Raw genomic sequence first — 21,713 nt, forward strand, 5'->3', positions numbered from 1 at the left:
AAGCACACATTTTACAGTGTCATCATCCCGTGGTCCCCCGCAGTGTTCATTAATAGCAGGTAACAAACACAAACCACATGTAAGTGCTCCAATGCATTTCCAGGGCGTTATTCATCTGTTACCATTGTTAATGATGCAATCGCCATGTAAAGAAGCAGCGGGCGGCTATAATGCAGCACATATCAGAGCGTATTTTTATTAGGAAGGCTTCTGCACACAGCTGCACACCGCTCATTACAGCAGACCAGCAATGGACTGAATGGAGCTAGACTATTAAGAAGAAAAACCATCTGCTGCGATCTATCCTCCAGAGGAAACACGGTCCCCGGTGAACGAGATGTGCCCATTCCTCACTATGCCGAGCACACGCTTTCCTCGGCTCCCACTAGTCAGGAAATATTTTACAATATATAGATATAAATAGATCTTCAGAGGTTAATCAAGCACGTCTTCCTCCAAAGGGTCTTCTTTTTTTTTCCCTATTGAAAAGTGCATTTCCGGAAGCGATGTAGACCCATTAAACAGAAGGGAGGCAACATTTCAGAGCATTAACCACAATTGAATTTCTGATAGTGTGCAAACAATCGCCGGGACTAGAGGAGAACACGCGGCTGCCTTTTAGCCTGCTGGCCTTCATCCATTAAATTTAATCACATGGTTCACGTCTTCCATTATCTACTGTCATGCAACTGTTGTGCCACACAGCCTGCATCATGAGACTTAACGGGCTCGAGATATGTAGGTCATATTTAACGCTGGAAGCTACTTTAAAGTGAATCCCATCGGCCAATTTCCATATCGCAGTCCCTATACAAGGCATGAGAAATCAGCCTGCCACCAGACTGTCTGCAATCGTTGAAGAGCTAAGTTGCTAACCTTGGTTGTCCAAAATAAATTGTATGTTCCGTAACTGTACTGCGGTTGAAGGGGTTATCCAAAAACACGGCTACTTTCTTTTAAAAACAGTGCCACCCCTATCCTCAGGTTGTGTGTGGTATTGCAATTTATCACCATTCACTTCAATAGAACGGAGCTGCAAAACTACACCCACACAAAGGACAATAGTGGTGCTGTTTTGGGGGAAAAAAGTAGTCATGTTTTTTCTAAGCCTGGATAACCCCTTTGAATGGTAAGGATAAAACAGAATTGTGAAATGTGAGGTCTATTTAGACAGTGTCAAGCAAAAACATATGACTATAACCTCATGTAATACTGTATGTGAACAAGGTTACAACTCATCACTTATCCACAGGATAAGTGCAAAATATCTGATTGGTGGGGATCAGCTGTAAGACCATGTAAATTCCATGGGGGAGATTTATCAAACCTGGCGTAAAGTGAAACTGGCTCCGTTCCCCCTAGCAACCAATCAGATTCCACTTTTCATTCCTCACAGACTTTTTGAAAATGAAAAGTGGAATCTGTTAAAAGTGGAGACAGTTTCACTTTACACCATGTTTAATAAATCTCCTCCCATGTGTCTATTACTGGGCAATGGCTATTCACATTAGTCATACTGAAAGAGGATTATTCCCTCCCAAATCTATAACCAAGATCCAAGGATATGCCTGTTATAGAATCAATGACAAAATATTCAGTAGGAAAAATAAGTCATGTGAACATGTTAAAGGGGAAATACCAGCAGGTTGGATAAATCTAACCTGCTGACAGCTCCCTAGTGGGCACTGGGCGCTGAGGATGAAGGTATATCTTTTACCTTTATCCTCAGCACCATTCCTGTACTGTTAGTTGTGCCCAGTAAGCTTTTAGGAGCACGGAGGGAGTGGCTACCGCCCCTTTGTGCAACAATACAGCCCTCTGAATTGGTAACATTAGAGGGGGGCAGGCCAGCTGGGGGCCATAGCCACGCCCCTGTGCGCCAGTCCACCCCCTCTCATGATTATCAATGCAGGGGGTCGGATCGTTGCGCAAAGGAGCTGTAGCCACTCCCTCCGTGCTCCTAAAAGCTTACTGGGCACAACTAACAGCACTGGAATGGCGCTGAGGATAAAAGGTAAGACATGCCCTTCATCCTCAGCATTTTGAGCGGAACAGGCAGCTATCAGTAGGTTAGATCCATCTAGTCTGCTATTTCCCCTTGAACTCATCTACTATATCCCTGACACTCGTGGTTGGGTATGAATACCCACAATGTTGTTAACTCTGTGCTCAGAACTTTCATCCAGCTTCACATGAGTCCATTTTGCTTTAGTTAGAATAGACATACTGGAGCGATATTTTTTAAGAAACTCTAATCTGTTATGGCTATTGACCTCTAAAGTGGATGATAAAATGAGAGGGAATAAATCTTACTGTAGAGATCCCTCTACCATTGCTGTAGTGGAAGATAATATAATATTCCATCCTCAATACCAGACACAGCCCACAGATGTAGGCTATTAGGTAGTGAAGGAAAGTGGAACAGGAAGTGCACATTACCTGTTGTAAACTGGCTTTTCAGCTTCTGGAACACCGGGTCTTGAGCCGTAGCCTGAGCTCTTCGTGCCAGGGACTCAGAGGCTGCACTGGAGAACATGGTTGAGACATTGGATACGTTCTCCAGGCCCACGCCAAAGGTGCTGACCAGTTTCTTGACAAAGTTCAGCGTATGAGGGGTGATCTTAGCATCGGAAACGGCTCCGCTTTTCTCGAAGGCCACGGAGTAGCATTTTGCCAGTCCTTGCTGCAACTGTCTGAGGACCTGAAACCAGAAAAGAGGCAAAATTTTACCCCTCTAGCTCTACAGCAGACAAGAACATGCCTAAAGACCTCTCTGTCCTGAGCATTCCCCTTTGGATAAATCAGGCTTTACTAGAAGCTACAACTACCATATGCCATCTATACGAATGTCCTCTTATGTGCCTTTGGACCCATTCCGGCACAGGCTGCAACAGGTGCTTCTGCCTCTATATACCCATGTCCCTGTTTGAATGTTATTTTAGGTTATAAGGTTATAAATAGGTTGCACTGAAGTAAATGCAAAACAACGGCTGCTGTTCACACAATGTATTGAACAACGTCCTTAGCAATTATTGACATGTCAATTATTTCTGGCCTTTGTGCATTGATTTTAAAACAATTTTCAATGCAACACAACAATTTTGTGCATGGGCCAGTGAATCGGCTGGCCAGTGAATGCCTGTTCACTGACTGATCACATGATTATGACCTGCTAAAAATCCACAGCTCATCGGTTGCACATCTCCCTGTGTAATAGTGGATGTGCGGCCAACAGATGAAGGCAGCTAAGGGATCCCGAGAAGGAAAAAAGGAATTAAAGAGTAAAGGCCCTATTCCACAGAACTATTATCAGCCGTATTAAGCCGATATCGGCCGTTACGGAAGATAATCGTCCTGTGGAATAGAAGATAACGATCGGCCGAAATTGTTCATGTCGGCTGATCGATACAGTCGTTTGTCTTTCAAACATGTTGAAAAACAAACGACTTATACAGCAGTGATCTGCTGCCGTCGCTCTGTGGAATAGGAGTGGTGGCAGCAGACCGCCACTATCCTCTATGGGCAGCCCGGACAATCTAGCAATCACCTGGGCAGCCCCCCCGCAGCTCCCCGTGGCCCTTCCTGCACTCAGCCACTTGCTGCTGCCGCTTGTAATAGAGGTGGCAGCGAGCGGGGAACAAGGAGCAAACGAGCGCTGACAGCGCTCGTTTGCTCCGCTCGGTCAGCCTGTGGAATAGGGGCTTAAAGTTTTTGGACAGTTTTCCACACAAGAAAGCAAAGCTCTGAATTGCTAACACACGTAAGCTAAACTGAACAGACACTGCATGGGTATGGAGGAAAGGAGGAACAGCTGTAGAATGAATAAGTATTGGACGGACAGAGAGCTATTAAGCGGTGTAGGGTCACCTTTTAAAAAGGCGGATTTCAACCATGGTGTATGAATGTGGATTATAGATGATAAGGCTGGTCATGAATAGCGATGTCTCGGGATGACTAGTAGCCATGTAATGACGACTAGTAGCCATGTAATGACACTAGAAGATACTGCACGCAAACGCAAATATCCAATATGTACATGGACAAGTCAGTCAATGTGAGACTATGCCCTTACCTCTTCATGCCAGTTCTCTCTAAACCACACCATCTGATCTACAATGCCTTCCAATGATGACAGCAGGGTGGGATGCAACTCTCTCTGCATGTGCATAATGCGACTGCAGCGCCACATGGGTGCGGTGGCTCGGATAGGTCCTGGGTCCGAGGCAGAATGGGACTGGGTGCCTACTGAGCTTGGCTGGTGCTGTCCAGAGTCTGCAATAAAGTAAAATATTAATACAATCATATCTATAGGTAGGAAAAGCAACAGATTATTTCTAACTTCCCGGACTATGCAAAAATCATCAGTCCCTTTAAAAGAACAGAAACATGGATTTTAGCAGCGTATCCTCTGCTTATACTCATTTTTCTATGAAGCTATTTTATAGGATGACAACATTATTGCAACCAGAAAATTTTTATATACGCCTATAATGCTTAAAGAATAACCACTGCAAACAATAACGGTATGTTGTAAGTCACCGTGTTATCCTGAGGGATGTATTAAAAATTGCTATTGAAAATACTATTCAGCTGTTATATCTGCCTTTGGGTAAGCAGGATGTAAAAGGAATATGGGAACTATTAAAGGGAATGTCACCTAGCTTTCCCAGAGCCCTGACAGTCAATAAGGAGAAAGGGACAGGGTACATAGAGAATGAGCTAGGTGAAAAGACATTGGAGTAGAGTATATGGGTGAGTATAGTTCTCTCATAGACAGCCAGACCCTAATGTAAATACATGAACGGAAGGATCTGATCCATCTCCGCTCAGTGGTACAAGAACAGTCCGGAGACGCATAAGGGAATATGGAATCAATTTGGGACGTGAAGCAGAGAGCACGGCCATCTTAAATGAAAACCTGTTCATAGGACTTCATGAGGGGAAAAAAAAACGTTTAGAGAGAAGCGAAATACATTTTCCAGCCCTTATGCAGTCTTTACGCTGTGTCAGCAGACGAAAAAAGAGGAAGCATGAAATGACTTCCTCTCCCAATGTAATATATGTGTAAAGTGAAAAGATTCGCTCCTCGGAAGCTGGAGACTCACCGCTTTTGTAACGCTCCCTCTGCTCGATCTTCAGTGTTAAATACAGAGTCCGAATGGGAAAATACACGGCTTGGGGATATACTCTGCCAACCTGAGAAAGGCAAACCGATCAGACTTCATAAGATAGGTGAAAAACAAAACAGGCATGAAGAAGAAAATGAACAATAAAATAAAATAAAAAATAAATTAAAAAAGAGGAAAAAGTCTAAACACTGGCACCATTTTAAAGAAAACCAATTTCAGGCTGCCCAATCCACGGGCAGTATGAAACGGCAGCAAGCTCCCTTATGGCAACTATGATTCATTAAATAGCGCCTATCACTTCACAACAAACTTCTGACATGTCAAAGCAAAATATCAGAAGTCAATATCAGTAGGGATCCAGGGGCTGAAGACTCCCACCATTTACTAGAATGAAGAGCCTCTTCATCTCTGCTCTGCACAGCTAATACAGTTACAGTAGAAGTCTATGCAAGTTCCGGCAATATGCTGTACACTGTAAGTACCGTAGAATTCAACTGTAACTGTATACCACTAATGACTTACATAAGATGCCTATCAATCTCAATGAGAACCATGTAATACTTCAGTTTGCCTGTGGCGGTGCTGCAGGTAATAACCATCCACTTTTCATAGTTACTCCCTAGTAACAGCATGTTAGAAGACTGTAACTTGTTGCTGCGAAAAGGCAGCTGATTTTTTACCTTTATCCTCAATACCATTGTCATAAGTACCTGCATTCTATCAATATGTAAACTAGGCAGTTTGATGCACTGGGGGCGGGGCTACAGCCCTTACTGCGCCACCTCTATAATTATGGAGAGGATGGTAGCACCGCCCCCAATGCACCCAACTGCCTAATTAACATAATAAAATTCAACAGGCACATGTTATAACCATATATAGAAAGATGACTACTATCATCAAGCAGAGGGGAGGAGCTTTTACATCACAGCTCGGGTACAGGGAGACAAGAAGGACAAACTTAAAAAAGCAAATGCACAGCAGGAACAACTGTACCAATACACATGTAAATGAATGAATCTAAGTAGTGGGACATGACAATTCCCTAGCCATTATGTTAACTGATTGAAAAAGTCCACTATGGCTCACATTTTTTTCGTAAAGAGAATTAAAATTAAAAGGTTTTTTTTTTAAATCACTTTATAGTGAAATCAATGCAGCATTTTGCAGTCATAGCACGAAGGAGATGAATGATGATCAATAGCAGACGTGCCGCAGCGTCTATGCCGATGCCATGATAGAAAGGCAACAGGCGATGCTTTGAGATGTGCCAGCTCAGCCCTTTCTCCTACCACCTAAGGGTCAATTAAAGAGCGTCCTTTCGATCATCTTTCGGTATAAAATGAAGAGGCAGCAGAATATGATCAGTGCGGAAAGATACCAGCTAGGTATGGCACTAGACAGAAAGCAAAGAAAAAAAACAGGAGGTAGAAATGACACCAGCCAGCAAGTCTATAAAATGAGGCCACAATTCCCAATGTACCCAATGGCGCACACTGGCAGTGCCCATTAGAGAGTAATCTTACTCTACATAATTGAAGCTCCAAAGGCAAAAAATATCCCCGGTGAAAGCAGAGACCCCTCCATCACGGTGGGGCTGCATGCCTGCTTTAGGAAGGATTAGTAGATGGAGGGTTTCGGCTGTCGCACATTACGTGCTCCATTACATTCCGGCACAATCCACTTCAAAAAGCCACTTATTAGTTAGCCGGCCCGGGCCCTACAGCAGCTAAGTGGTTAACACTCCTCATCGGCATGCTGATGAAGGTGAACTATCTCGTGCCGGCGCGTTTTGTCATAAGCGCTATTCTCCTAACAAGGCTTCATAAAATATGCACAAATTGTGTCACTTGTGAGGCAGGACGCGGCAATGTAATTTATAACAAGGACAGCGTTGCCATGGTTACCGGTCATATAATGAAAAGGGCAGGATTCTCACTCATTGTAACTTTTCCGGATTCACTGTGGGGAAGGAACAAACAGTCGCCATGAATATGGTAGACTGCCGACGGGTAATGAACAATTGGTTTCTATGAGCTGTTGACGCGGCGCGTGAAAACAAAGGGCAATCTAAAGGGTGACACATGCTGTAAGGTTAATATATTAAAGTTAAGGCCATAAATGCTAATAGGGAGGAGCTGCGGGAGGGTTTACATGCAATGCGGTCTGTGGAACATATATAAATGTGTTAGAGACGTTTTAGCGGAATCTCTGTGCATACGCCAGGATAGGGCATGTAGGCGTCATGGCAGGAGGTCTCCCGATCTGGGACCCTGGCAACCTTCACTTCTGGAGGACTTAAAAGGCAATCTGTCAGCTCAGTATCAGAGGCGGTGTGGGGCCTCAGCATGTATGCATGACTGACTGACAGGCCTTGGCTTCCAGCACTGAGCCCTGGCCATCAATCAGTTAAGGCAGGGAGGGAGGAGAGTATGCTGATGCTTGGCACCGCCTCCTTGACACACAAGAATGATATTGGGATCACAGATTCCCTGTTGTGTTAATAATCCAATCCTTATAGGGGGCAGCATATACAACAGGAAGGGCTGAGGAGACTGAAATGCAGTTTTGTTAAAAAAAGATTCACTTATTTACTGCTTGTTCTTCTCTTAGAAGTCCAGAGGGCGGTCCCAATCAGCAACAGACAGCTGTCTCTGCACGGACAGTGACTGACAGCTGTCTCTGCAGTAGGACCTCTGGAGTAGGACCACCCATTTGACTCCTAAGAGCAGAGATTTAAATGAATTTACCAATCTGTGTAGCATCTCCTGCTTTTTAACATGCAGCCTGCAGAGTCAGCTGTATTTTCAACTGCTACAGCAATTATCACTGTATAAGACCCTATAAAATGACTCCCTTTAACTGTTTTTTTTACTGCAATATTGAATGTGAAAATATCTAGGAAATGATAAGGACAGGCCGGCCAACTCCAACACATACATATATATTTTTTCTCTATTTTCACGCACACACACATATATATATATGCGTATACATTTGTATTTATAGTTGCAAACAATACATCAGCGGAGTATTACCTTACTGTATAATCAGACGTACACACACGTATGCATTAACTCAATTGGTTTAATGGACTTTGAGAAATGATTTCCCAGTCCCCAGTAATCTGCACAATGCACAGAACAATTACTGTGAAACATGAAGCAATTTCTGCACATTTCCATTCGCCTTTATAAAATAATTAAGCAGCACTTACATCCAATAATAAGATATAAACTACAACTTAACTCGATTTACAGCTGGCTTTACAGGAAAGTACCACTTTAGTTAAGATATATATATATATATATATATATATATATATATATATAAAACACACGTCATCATGGCTTTAATACAGAAGTCACTGGTGGTAAATAAAACTTAAGAGACAATAAGTAGTCCTCTCCATTATGTGCATGAGCCCAGTAGTCCTGATATTCATGAGAAGCAGAAAACTCCACCAGCTGATGATTGGCAGTTATCTATCCATGCTGTATATAAGTAGTCAACTGTCAATCAGCAGCTGGAGGGTGGGGGAGAGGTGTGGCAAGAATACTATTCTCCTGCATATTAGGAGAACGGCTGAAAAGAATGATGTAGTAGAAGTAGATTTAGTAGTAACACACCGGTCTGTTCAGCATTTCTGTCACCAGTTTATGCTGCCCCCTTTAAAGGTGGCATAAACCTGGCAACAGATTCCCTTTAACAAAGCAGCTACAAATAGAACATTTGAGTAAAATGCATATATTATATACCATTGTATACATATTTTAGGGCTCAGAACTCTTTTGAGGGGTATTTTAAAGGATTCACAAACTGCTTCAAAGGGGTGTGCAGAACATAGTATGATCGTCTAAGCTGGGGAGAGTGGTAATGGGATCCATAAGGCTTTTTTCCACTAGCATCATAGCTTTCACTAATAGGTCAGCTATGACAGATGTATATATTCAAAGGCAGAGCACAAATATCTGGATAATGCTGCAGGAAATTTAAAAACAGAACTTACCTGGCTAATAAGATTGAGAAGAAGTTTGCCTTCAGAGCCCACTAAACAGGTGAGAAGCTGCGGGATCCAAGCCAACCACTGTATGGGGGGAACTCCAATACAATATTTATCTACAGCATCCGCCAGCGTGTTCTTCTCATCATCAAAGCTCAGGAGCCACAGAACCTAGAATCAAATAGGTAAGCCAGTATACTTAGAGTAAAGTAGTAGTAATGATCTGGTCCTATAATACCGGTAGTCATGGCAGAGAAGTTCATACACACAAGTTTCTCTAGCTAGTGTGAAGCAGATTTTTGTAGAACATAAACCATGACCCACAAGTAAGGAACCCCCTCTATCAGCGGAGTGAAGAGTGGCTGAAGATAGAGGCTCTCACATAGGTGGTCTCCTAGTCACTTCAATAACTGTGTTTGGCCTTAGCTTTTTGTAGTGATCGGTGAACAGACCTTGGATCTAGATGATGAAACCCTGATAGATCAGCTATCATTATATACTTTGTTAGGACGCCCATACACTTTATCTATGAGAGAGCATTACACATGAATAAAACCAAATCTTACTTTTGCCAAGTATTTCCTTGACTTGCTTTCGTTTTGGTGACGGCAGGCGTGGAGATAACAGGTAATGGCAGACACCCCCAAGTGCAGCTGACGCTCCTTGACAAAGATATTCTCCAAGTAGTCGCCCCACATGGCCCAAGCCTTGACAAGAACATCATGCATCTGCACCGCAGCAGAGAAGGCCTTGTTAGCATCTTCCGACCTTTGGGAGAGGGGGAAAAAAAACGGGAAACAAAATCATCTTTTATGGTCAAAGAGACAAGTAAAACATAATAATAAAAAAAAACCTGACAAATGGGAAGGCTCTTATTACATCTAAAATGCCACACAGGCGCATTGGAGGCCTGGCGGCTCATTTAAAGATCATTACATTGCTGCATTACTAATGGACTCGCGGCTACACATAGGGCCCGAAACGCTAAGAATGGCTCTAATGTGCGCTCTGGTTTGTCTGTGCCGCTATCTGATTAATTGGACCATTACTAACTCGTTTATGAATCTGACTAATTATTTCCCCAATTCTGAATTTGCATATTTGTTCAGTAAAATGAAGGATTATTATGAGCTGAATGGTGGTAAACAGATACATTGGGGAAATGTACTACCGTCTTGTAATGAAAGGATTCAGAGTTATTAATATTACAGCTACATTATGGCCTCCTAAAGGTCCAGGGTGTTATACTATGGGACTGCGTTATGAACCGTTCCCTCATAGAAAAGTTATTACCAGAATCCACCCTAAGGATGAGACTGCAGAGCTGTGGGAAAATCTAATTCCTGGCTGTTGTCCTGCAGGCGCAGAACCCAGGTGTCATTTAAAGGAGCGTGCATCCGTCAGTGAGGCTGGAGCGGCCCGATTCATCCACAGCCCAGCAGGCTTGTGATCACAATGGTTTCCGCTAATAGTCAGTGTTTTACCCCCTGATGTATTCCTCAGCAGGATGGCTAAAGCAGCATATGAACACCCCAAGCTGAGCTTCTGGTACTATAGTGACTGCACTCACACCTCATTGGTTTAACTCTTTATGGGCATCATGGAGATCTCAAAAGTGCACAATAATGGAGATCTCATGTGTGTGTGGCAGCACAACAGTATAGAGGTGTAGCCCAAGCCTAACTCAACCCAAGCTTAACTTGCATGGGACTGAAGAAAGTACCAGGAACAGCTGAGCCCTACTGATATTATATTGATGGGCCCCTACTCAGAGCCTACACAGCCTATTTATATAAGTCTATTTAACAAATCCATTTTTAAATGGTTACTTTTAACGTATACAAAATGTGGTCAACCACGTTTTTGTGTAAGTTTAAAAAAATAATTAAAAAAAGCCTTTTTTTAGAATGGAAGGCAGTGGAAAAATGGATCCAAACAGACTGCAAAAACGCAGTATGGACCCAGCCTTAGTAAGGAGCCTCTGGAGGGAACGTCTCATCCATTTATACAAGGGTAACCTTTTAAATTAGACATCATATAAAATGTCTCATTACTTTTTAGAAATAAGGACTGGTTGGTTTGTTCCTAGCAGCAGGACCCATCAATAAGGTTATTATTGAGGGGAATAGCGGAGTGTCTATATCTACAGACGATTAATGGTTCAAATACACGGACAATGCCTGTAAACAATATAATCCATGAGAACCCTTATTCCTGGTCAATATGCAATCTGTCAGCAGAAAAGCTTCCTTTCTGTATGATGAGAATTTAGCACGGACATTTCTATTGCTAAATGCTACGATATGACCTGCGATGGCCTGGCTATGAATACAGCCAGTGTTACGGGTATCAGATTCTCATGGAGTAAAATACCCTCCATCCTTCATATCCATAAAGCTCTGGGGGCTGCAGATGTCCACATAACCCTAGCACCGCAGTGCGGGCAACCTTTGGCTGAATCTGTATAATTTCCCATTGTTGTATAGCCTGGGGTGGTATAAATAGAGTATTGTGGGACAAAGAACTATTCCCCTTCTCTACACTATTACTTAAACTTAAGAAAGCATGATACATTAACTAATAACCCGACTGACAGCGAGTCTATTAAAAAGCTCATCAGCCCTAATATAGCAGAACCAATTCTATTCCTTGCCTTAGTGAGACGGGAAAGTGGGAGGAAAAAACACATACACGGCTGTATCTTCCAGTCTGGGGGACTGCGGAGCCAGGAACGCTATTACTGAGGGAGCACGCTGATAAATGACTCACTTTATCAACACTTTCTCTCTCTAACCAGATTTGTCACAAGCCCTTCCTTTTCTTTCTTCTCGCCTGAGCGATCTATCACGCTGACACCTCTGATGACTTTCTTCATACTTGTGCTATCACCTTGTTCACATACTAGGAGGCAGAGAGAGATGTGTGTCCATGGCTGACCTTTATATAGGCCTGGCACATGGAAGGCCTCTCAGTCGTCTTATTTTATAGGAAGGAAAACGCTACAGAATCGTAAATCCGGCTGGGAGGCATGACTTGTGCCTGGCCATACATGGTAGATTACTCAATGAACGCCATCATGTCTCCAGAAAACAGAAGATATGATGTCATTTGGATTTCGCAGTAGTGCAGCCTCAGGCTTTAGGACATCTCAATAAGTCTCTAGAAGATGGAAGGAGGGGTTAGGATCCAGGGTTTTTACTCCCATCAGTCCAGTCTTGGCGACTTACTTGTTAATCTGAGCGAGGAACATTCCCTTGAGAGCATAGAACTCGGCAGTCATCTCCTTGGTGAAGTATTTCAAGTTGGTGGATTCAATCACCTCCAGACCCTAAAGGAAGGAAGAAACAAGATGAATGAACTGTTCCAGGAAGAGACCAAAAATATAAAACCGCTTGCCAAAGGCCATCAGATACGTCATGTTACTGTAGCTTCTATGCTGCCATATCCTGAGCTCTGTGGTTCATCCCCTATATAAAGTCTATAGGTCCATATAGGACAGGGCCACCACCTTCAATTGTCACTCATTTATATAATTAGAATACACTGGAGTCAATTATATGTAAGGCTGTCTGTAAATCTGTAACTCTCAGGCTTTCTATACAGAGAAAGCAGATTGTAATCCCCAGGCACAGGTGGTAGCGTGATATACTACTACTTTACAAGGAGAAGACGGATCAGACGTCTGCTGCCATAAACAAACATTTAGAGGATGCAGCGTCTCATCCGAGCAGCCCGTACATCCAAAGATCCCTAGAAATATTCTCTTGAAATAGGACAGAGTCCTACAGAGAAGACACTGTAACTAATGGGTCCTTGTACAAGGTTAAACCAGGCGGGTCCCATTAGCACGTCAGGCTCTTATAATTGGGTTTTTACGTGTTGCTCCCTACTGGGTCTTCTTGCTCCATCATCTGACCCAGGCCGGGCTATTGTCTAGCTCTGGAACGGCTAAACTCTTGAGCTGTTTATCCACTTAAACTAATCTCATAATGGCAGGATCTTAGAGACGCACCGCTGTGTGATTCCCTTTTATCTGGCGGGGAGGATCAGGCGCAGACAACTTCTGCCGGAGTTCAAGTTCATTTTATTTGTTAAGTGCTTTACAGGTGTGTAATGGATAATACGGCCGCTGTTTACCCATCTTATTCAATGAAGAAGCTGTCACCCACTAAGACTACAGGGACGAACACTGTGCAAACAACAGTGTGCAAGGGGGAAAAGGCGAGAACAACGCTTCATCTCTGTAACACAAAGGGGGAGAATTATAGATTTATCAAACATGGTGCAAAGTAGAATTGGCTCAGTTGCCCCTAGCAACCAGATTTCACCTTTTATTTTCCAAAGAGTCTGTGAGGAATCTGATTGGTTGCTAGGGGCGACTGAGCCAGTTTCACTTTACACCATGTTTGATAAATCTCCTCCAAAGACTATTAACCAGGTGCATACGAACCAGTCCTGCTGTTCAGTGTGAACAGGCATCTTCTCTAACTACCATAGCCCAAGCAACTACTGTCAGCCATTTTGGGGGCTATGGGGAGCTGGCTTTTGGTTTATACGCTATACCTACAGTTAAAAGGGTTTTCTAGGATTATATGACTGAAACCTATAACATCAGTCGCTGACTGGCACACTATCAATAGGGCTGGAAGCTCTGCAGTGTTCATTATATAAAGACGGAAAGGGGTTACTGAGCTGCTGTTACCTGGTGCCATCAACAATGAAGAGCGCAAAGCTTTTGGTCCTGTTCACTGTATAGTGGGGGTACGAGGTGTTGGTCCCACACTAATCACTGATCAATGGCTGATGGGCACTAGACTGCTTCCAAAACAGTGGGTAAATTCACAGCATACACCCTGCAATTCCAGAGCAGAATTCCAAGAGTATGCATAGGATTTCCCCGGTCCAGTGCACTGCAGCTTCAGAGCAGCCTGTCTGAGCGGACAGGCTGCTCAGCCAATAACTGGCTGCGGCGGTCCCGGACAGTGACTGGCTGAGCGGCCTGCCGCTCTGAAGCTGCAGCACACAGGTAATATTAACTGTTTGGGAAAAGGCTGCACGGACATCACTAACGATGTTCGTGCAGCCCTCGCTAAATGATTATCAGGCTATGTTATATGCCCAGTAAATGTTTACAGTATTGATCGGACTGCATTGGCCCGTGTAATAGGACCCTAACTCTGCATATGTATTCAGTAACTCAGTAGGTAGTGTGAGAAGGTCTCAATCTCTGAGCCACGAAAGGTGTACAAAGTATTTCAACGTATAGCTCATTTACACTGGGACTTACCTGCATGCATTCATTCTTCCCCATGACCCCAGCTAGCTGAAGGTAACACTTGACCTGCTGTCGGATCTTCTGGAAACAGTCCACAATGGGCACTGTGGGGATGGTGTGGATGCGGCTCAGGATATCCAGTGCCACGTTCACTAGTCCTTGCTTTCTGGCAATCTTGCCATACTGGATGATTGCAGAAGCTGAAGCGTGTACACCCAGCATGGCATTGTTGGAGCTTGGATCGTGTTGAGTGCTGTTGTCATAGGCGTTTACTATAGCTATGAAAAAAAAAATTAACAATAGGAGATTGTAATGCACAGGACTAAATTTAAGCCAAAGCAATGACTGGTGGATATGCAATGATGCTGAACTGTGTGAGGGGACCCATGCACATAGTACCCACCTTGGTAATGGTGCTGCCTCCACATGAAGATACTGCTCCAGTGAGACAAGTCATCAGATACTATAGGCAGTCTGTTCCTCCAGGTCTTTACTACAGTTTTCATATCATGGAGGCTATTGCTCTTTCCCAGATTGGTTGGTTGAAGTCCTGCATTAATCTGAGCAGCTTCCTGAAGTTCAATGATCTGCTGCGCAGCCTGAAACATAAAGAGCAATCACGTCTTATGATACAAGGCAGGAATGAAGAGAGACTCCACTACAAACCACAGCAGCCCCCAAAGACAACCAGCAGAGGTGCACTGAACACTATATTGTGATGGGAGATTTGGGAACCCTTCTTAAGGTCGCAGAGGACCCCAGTAGATGTAAATACATTATATATGTTAATGGTCGGAGAGCCCCTTTAACACAATTATCGCTTTAAGCAATTATATGGTTCCTGTAAGGCATGGGTCTCCAAACTGCAGCCCACCAGCTGTTGCAAAACCACAATTCCCATCATTCCTGGACAGCTAAAGCTTTGGATTTGGCTGTCCAAGCATGATGGGAAAGGTAGTATTGCAACAGCTGGTGGGCCGTAGTTTGGAGACGCATGAAGGTCTGCTCAGACAAACAATTTTTCTATGGGAGAAACTCTCTAATTTCTGCTGCGGATTTTCATTCTCCATGCCACGGATTTGGCTGCAGTTTAGCGTCTAAATGATGGGGGGACATTTACAATGGGCACGCCAGGAAGAAGGTGCAGATTCGCCCCCTTCTGCCTGGTGTACGCCTGATGGGCAGGCAGGGGGGTGTAGCAAGGCGAGGAGGAGGTGGTGTGGCCTCCTCCCGCGTCAGGCATAAATCATTGCACGCGGGTCAGGCAGGATTCACTAAAAGGCGTGCACCTCTGAATCCGCCAGGACAATTGGGGGTGGGGACTAATTTAAGACTGGCATACAAGTACAAGGGTCTTTATAAATGTCCCACTTGGAGTCTGCATCAAAAACTATAGGGGCCTAGGTGTGAACATAACCTAAGGGGTGTAAAAAATGAGAAAAGTAATAATTATGCCCATAGGATTGCCGAACATTGCTAATAAACTTTATCAAAGTAATTGTCGCTGAGCTGCAATATCAGACACAGTCCATGAATTAGAGGGGCGCTGTTTCTGGAGATAACAGTAAAAAAAGGAGGTTTTTTTTATATATAATTGAAATCAATGGAACCTTAGACTAACATAAACTGAAAGGGATTCCAGACGAGAAGTAAGATTTGGGGCGACACTCTCCGGCACATCCTATTAACATAACCATTAAATAAAGCTCTTGGAGCGTCCGAGAGACAAGAGGGAGATAACGGTTGTATTTGCTGCTAATCAGCTAAATAAGATAAATGCCCGAGGACTCGGCTCACATTTACAAAGTCAAATCTCCTGAAACAAAATAAATTAAGCAAAGTAATATTTTTCACAATTATCGCCGTATCAGCTCGCACAATACCTAACCTCCTTTCTTCTACCATTCATCATGTAAATTTAATTTTCTTGCAGGTATTTAATCACACGCTATCTGATATTAAAAAAAAAAAAAAGTAATTACTGCAGCTGCAAACTCACCGCTCAGTTTGTACTTTTGTCATTCAATGTCTTTAATCCTTATGTTCAGATGTGAGTGTAGAGATGCAGGTGTGCGTATATATGCAAGGGGTTGCTCATACAGTATACTGTACGCGTAACAAAGCCTCTGATTGGATAGTCACAGACTAAAGGGGCCATACATATTACATGAGAGTCATCCGAATATGCTGACAGTCTACTGTGTAGGGGAGTGCCTTGACCTTTGCAGAGAATTGTGTATTGGGTGAGAATTGGGGCAAAATGACACACACGCTAATTGAACGCTATGTGTGAACATAGCCTCACCAGGAGATAGATATGTAACAATTCAGTCAGTATGTCACTGTGTGGTTACAGAGATTTGATGCTGTGCGACAGGAGAGCTGACCATACAATGCAAGTACCCCACGAGATTCTCTTTTTTTTTTTATTCTTGCACTGGTTATTACCTGTAATAAAGGTGTGTGAACATGGGACACAACATACGGAAGCCTCCTCCATTCTCGGATTGCTAAACTGCTGGCCATCTCTACTAGTCTCTCAATAAAGTTCAGCTGCTGCTCTTCTGGATGGCAAATGGCCAAGTAGCCACGATACATGTTGACCTTCCATGCCATCTCCTTAGGGCAACTCAACTCCACCTAGAAAAGTCAAGAACAGTCAGATCCGATAAACACCATGGTATTTAGATCAGGCAGTATCACCCATTTACTTTGATTAGGGAACAAGATTTATGAAAAATATTGAAGAAAAAGGGTCCCAAGGAGCCACAAGTCTTTGGATATATATAGAAAGAGAGCTCTGTAGAGTAACGTCTCTATATTGTAAGGTCACACTATGACGTGACAACAGGTACACAATATTTACACAGTGTCGGTCATTGCACATAACTAATTATAAAAACTAGGGATACATTGATTGCTTATCTCAAGGAAAATATTGTGTGCATTTAAGGCGTGACTGTTTAAATTTTTTTTTTGCAGAAATTAATACAGGCCATTTTAAGAAACTTTGGAATTGGGTTTATTACCCGAAAAATGCATTTTTATCTTGAAAAAGCAATTTGAAGCTCTCCCCCCTGTCTTCATTGTTTTCTATGGAGAGGGGAGGTTGGAAGGCGATGAGGCACCAAAACAGGACAACAAAGCGTTAATTTACAGCTACATCACCGGGCTATCTCCTCTGAAGTCAGCACTGACCTCTCTGACCTCTGAATAACAGCTTTCATACAGCTCCCACTGTGTAATCCTTTCTTCTCTGCTGGTGACTAATCTCCCCCCTCCCTCCTTCCCCCTCCCCTCTCCATAGAACAGACAGGGCTTGAATGATGTAAGAGTCAAGATTTCCTGATAATGAGCAGTGAATGAGAGAGAGAAGGGAGGGGGGGACCTGGGGAAAGGCTTTTTGAATGCAGATAATGGCATATTTGCCTAATAAACCCAATTACAAAGTTTCTTAAAATCACCTGGACTTTTGATTTCCGGGGGAAAAAAATACGACAGCGACACTTTACTTTCATGTATAATATTTAAATATGTCATTCATAGCAATCAATTAAAAAAATTCTGTAAGAAGGCATCTTACATTGATATCAGTAGTGGCGCCCCCTGCTGCTTCTTGTTCTGCTGACTTCTGCGTCCACCTCCTGTAGCTTCTAGAGGTGGACACAACATTGCTCTACTTCTCACTAGGCGCATTGATCTCTCTTCACATTTGTATATGACGTATTTGTAGAGAAAACAGTACTACATGGAAACAAATCTCTCTTGGGAACAGAGAGAATCGATCTATATGTGCTGCTATTTTCCTCTCTACATATACAGCCTTGTATATTAAAAAGATTATCCATGATTAGAAAAACATAGCTGCTCTTTACTAACAACAGCGCCACACATGTCCTCAGTTCAAGTGTAGTATTGCAGCTCAGCTCTACTGAATTAATGGAATGCCACTCAATACCTGAGGACAGGGGTGGTGCTAGTTTTACAAGAAAGCAGCTATGATTTGTCTAATCCAGGACAATCCCTTCAAGCATAAGTATTAACTCAATTAAAGTACTATGTATTAGTGAGATCGGTGGAGGGAGACAGGAGAACTGAGCTCTAGTAACTAGGGGCCAAATTGTAATGTACTCTTTTAGCCGATTTCTGGTCACATGACCACATTGAGGCCCGCCCACAAAGGTGACCAAATACGCTAAAAAGGTTGAAAATTATTGCAATCTAATACTACAGTAGTGGATCCAGGGATAATCAGTTGACAATCATGACATCTGTAATCTGATGTATTGATCCATGGACAGAGAGCTCCATCTAGTGGAGGCAGCAGGAAACCAGAGTTTTATTAACTGTGCAGCTGACAAAGTGTAACTAACAACCCACTGTATCCATCTGTCAGCCAGCTACTGCCACCAAACTTATAACAGCTTCCTATGTGCCAATGACACAACTTCACCTCTCCCTAGAATTCTCGCCTTCGGTTGAGACCTAATAAAATATTAACAAGTGTTTCCATTTCTCAAGGTTTACTCAGCATCAGGTAAACACGCCGAAGCTGGCTTCTGTAATGCAATCTATTTCAGGAAGCCATGACATTGCTAGAGATCAAATGAGAGCGAAGCAGAGACGGCGCGGAGCACAGGGTTAAAGGGAATAAACGCTGAAAATGTCTATCCTGCTCGCTAGACAATAGGAACGGTGAGTGGTAAAAGGTGAAGAAGGAAAAAAAAATTAAAACCCTGCCCGCCACCATCCTCTCCGCAGGGACCAGAATGACGTCCTCTGGCTACTGAAGAGCGATGCGCAAAACAACCAAAGTCAAACAACACTGGACGAACTTTTAATCAGAGGAAACAAAGGGGCCGATGTGAGACGTAGAGAGGAGAAGGCAGCCATTTGTCTTCTACAGAGCAAGAAAAAGTGAAGAACCAGGATGCAAAGGCCTTTATAACTGTGTGTCACCAGAGTACCACCCCAGTATATCTCCACTGGATAGATGATAAATGCTGGACATGGGAGGGTCTGACTTCTGGGACCCCAGAATAAGGCGAGGGGACAGAAAAAAGGTCAATGCCTGAAGGACCCCATAGACTTTATAACTATGTCAGCTCACGGCGGGTTCAGGGTATGGGGGTCTGCAGAGACTCCACTGACAAATGTAGGTGGAGATGGAAAATATTACTTTACTGAAAGAGTAGTAGACGCCTGGAACAAACTTCCAGCAGATGTAGTAGGTAAATCTACTAAAACTGAATTCAAGGGGTTGTCCAGCGAAAATATTTTTCTTTCAAATGAACTGATGTCAGAAAGTTATATAGATTTGTAATTTACTTCTTTTCAAAAATCTTGTCTTCCCATACTTATCAGCTGCTGTATGTCCTGCAGGAAATGTTGTTTTTATTTTCAGACTGACACAGTGCTTTCTGCTGACATCTCTGGCCGAGACAGGAACTGTCCAGAGCAGGAGAGGTTTTTTATGGGGATTCATAGTCTCGGTTTTCTATGAATCCCCATAAAAAACCTCTCCTGCTCTGGACAGTTCCTGTCTCGGCCAGAGATGTCAGCAGAGAGCACTGTGTTAGACTGAAAATCAAACATTTCCTGCATGACATACAGCAGCTGATAAGTATGGGAAGACTTTAGATTTTTCAACAGAAGTTAATTACAAACCTATTTAACACTTTCTGATATCAGTTGATTTGAGAAAAAAAAAAAAAAAAAAAGATTTCCGCTGGATAACCCCTTTAAACCTGCCTGGGGTAAATATATATTTATCCTAATATAATAAGAAGGGAAATACTAAAATGGCAGACTAGATGGACCCAGTGGTCTTTTTCTGCCGACCATCTTCTCTGTTTCTAGAGGAAGGACGTGATGAAATTTCACTGCCTGACTCCTCTGTTCCCAAAGAGATAAGCCACATCCCCAGTGGATCTCCAAAATCTATTCAGTGGGGGGAAGGGGGGGATTCAGGTATATAGTAAAAAAAAGGAAAGTAAGGAGAGCCCAGAGACCCTCTTTAACCTCTTCCAATGGCAGGTAATGTACTTTATGTTGAACAGAAAGGAGGGCCATAAAGGAGTATTTTACAGTAAGATCAGTCGGTCATTTGATATACCGGTAACACAGAACAGAGGAGTCATTGTTCCCAGGGGGAGGTAGCCGTGGCTTATACAAAAAACTTTGTAAAGTAATCATAAAAGTCTAGGTGGGAAGCCGATACACAAGCAAGCGAAGGAACATCGAACAATGGACTGATAGAAATCCACCATAACGTCTAAAGAGCGCTTGCCAAGCAAACCTGTCCCTGATCTTTCTACAGAGCGGAATCCCGGCGCACGGCGTTCACATTTTCCTTTAGTAAATTAGTACATGCCTCATTACGGAAAATATCTTCCTATCCAGGGCTGTGCCTGCAGTCACCGGTGGCTGTCACCTTCACTTAACTTTCCAGGCATCACAACCTAGTCCTGTCAGACATGATCAATTCTCAGAGTTTCATCTTGGGGAATAAATACTGACTTTACAATGTACCTACCCTTAACTGAATGAAAAATGCACTCTGTAAGAACATCCATTAAAGGTGGAATTCAAATGACTAGGTCTACCTACGGAGCCACCTTAAACATGTTAGGGAATTCGCAACAATTCCCTAATAAATAGCCAGGGCTCAAAATGTTCCGTATACCAGCAGGGGTGATTCTAGTAATAGCACGGAGCAGTCACAAAGAACTTCTGACTTCTCTTTCTATTCTATCCTTAGTATTCACTTTGCCTTTCCTACCCCGTCTGTAACTGCAAAACTAATATATAACTAAACCTTTAATATAGGTCACATCATCATTCATGCCCTTCCTACTCACAGTCCTTGGATTAGAGCGGTCTGGCTGTAAGGCATCTGAATGCTGCAGGAGAACTCCCCCACTGCTATATTTGCTTCCGGCCTTTCCCCGATTTCAGAAGGAAAGGATTAAATTAATATTGGTACTCTCAGTAAGGGTAATGTTACACGGAACTATAATTGGCCGAATCGGTCCTAGCCATCCGATTATCGTTTTATGTAATAGAGACAACGATCAGCCGATTACAGCGATCATTGGCTGATCGTTGATATAGGTTTGGACCTATAAATGGATAGACACAGACTGCGCATCGCTACGTTTGATAGTGGTGCGCGGCCGGCGGCTGACGATTTGCAAAGTGCATACATTGCCTATCCATGGTCCAGGGCTCCTCCTGCACTCTGCTTCTCCCCGTGTCCTGCGCGCTGCAGCTTCAGAGCGGCCTGTGTGAGCTGACAGGCCGCTCA

General features: G+C 43.3%; 1 protein-coding gene across 3 annotated transcripts in view; it reads right to left on the reverse strand.

Moving 5' to 3' along the window:
* Positions 1–21,713, reverse strand: part of TRRAP (transformation/transcription domain associated protein) — a 115,042-nt gene that overhangs the window by 19,101 nt on the left and 74,228 nt on the right. For all 3 annotated transcript variants that reach the window (XM_069983849.1, XM_069983851.1, XM_069983852.1), the window contains exons 57-65: positions 16,856–17,047; positions 14,811–15,006; positions 14,420–14,685; positions 12,360–12,460; positions 9,699–9,900; positions 9,139–9,303; positions 5,106–5,196; positions 4,073–4,272; positions 2,440–2,701 (exon numbers count right to left, since the gene is read on the reverse strand). In XM_069983849.1, the coding sequence (XP_069839950.1) occupies positions 2,440–2,701; positions 4,073–4,272; positions 5,106–5,196; positions 9,139–9,303; positions 9,699–9,900; positions 12,360–12,460; positions 14,420–14,685; positions 14,811–15,006; positions 16,856–17,047 (1,675 nt within the window). The remainder of the gene's footprint in view (positions 1–2,439; positions 2,702–4,072; positions 4,273–5,105; positions 5,197–9,138; positions 9,304–9,698; positions 9,901–12,359; positions 12,461–14,419; positions 14,686–14,810; positions 15,007–16,855; positions 17,048–21,713) is intronic.

The sequence above is a fragment of the Dendropsophus ebraccatus genome, chromosome 9 (genome assembly GCF_027789765.1).
Source record: "Dendropsophus ebraccatus isolate aDenEbr1 chromosome 9, aDenEbr1.pat, whole genome shotgun sequence".
NCBI classification, from domain to species: Eukaryota; Metazoa; Chordata; class Amphibia; order Anura; family Hylidae; genus Dendropsophus; species Dendropsophus ebraccatus.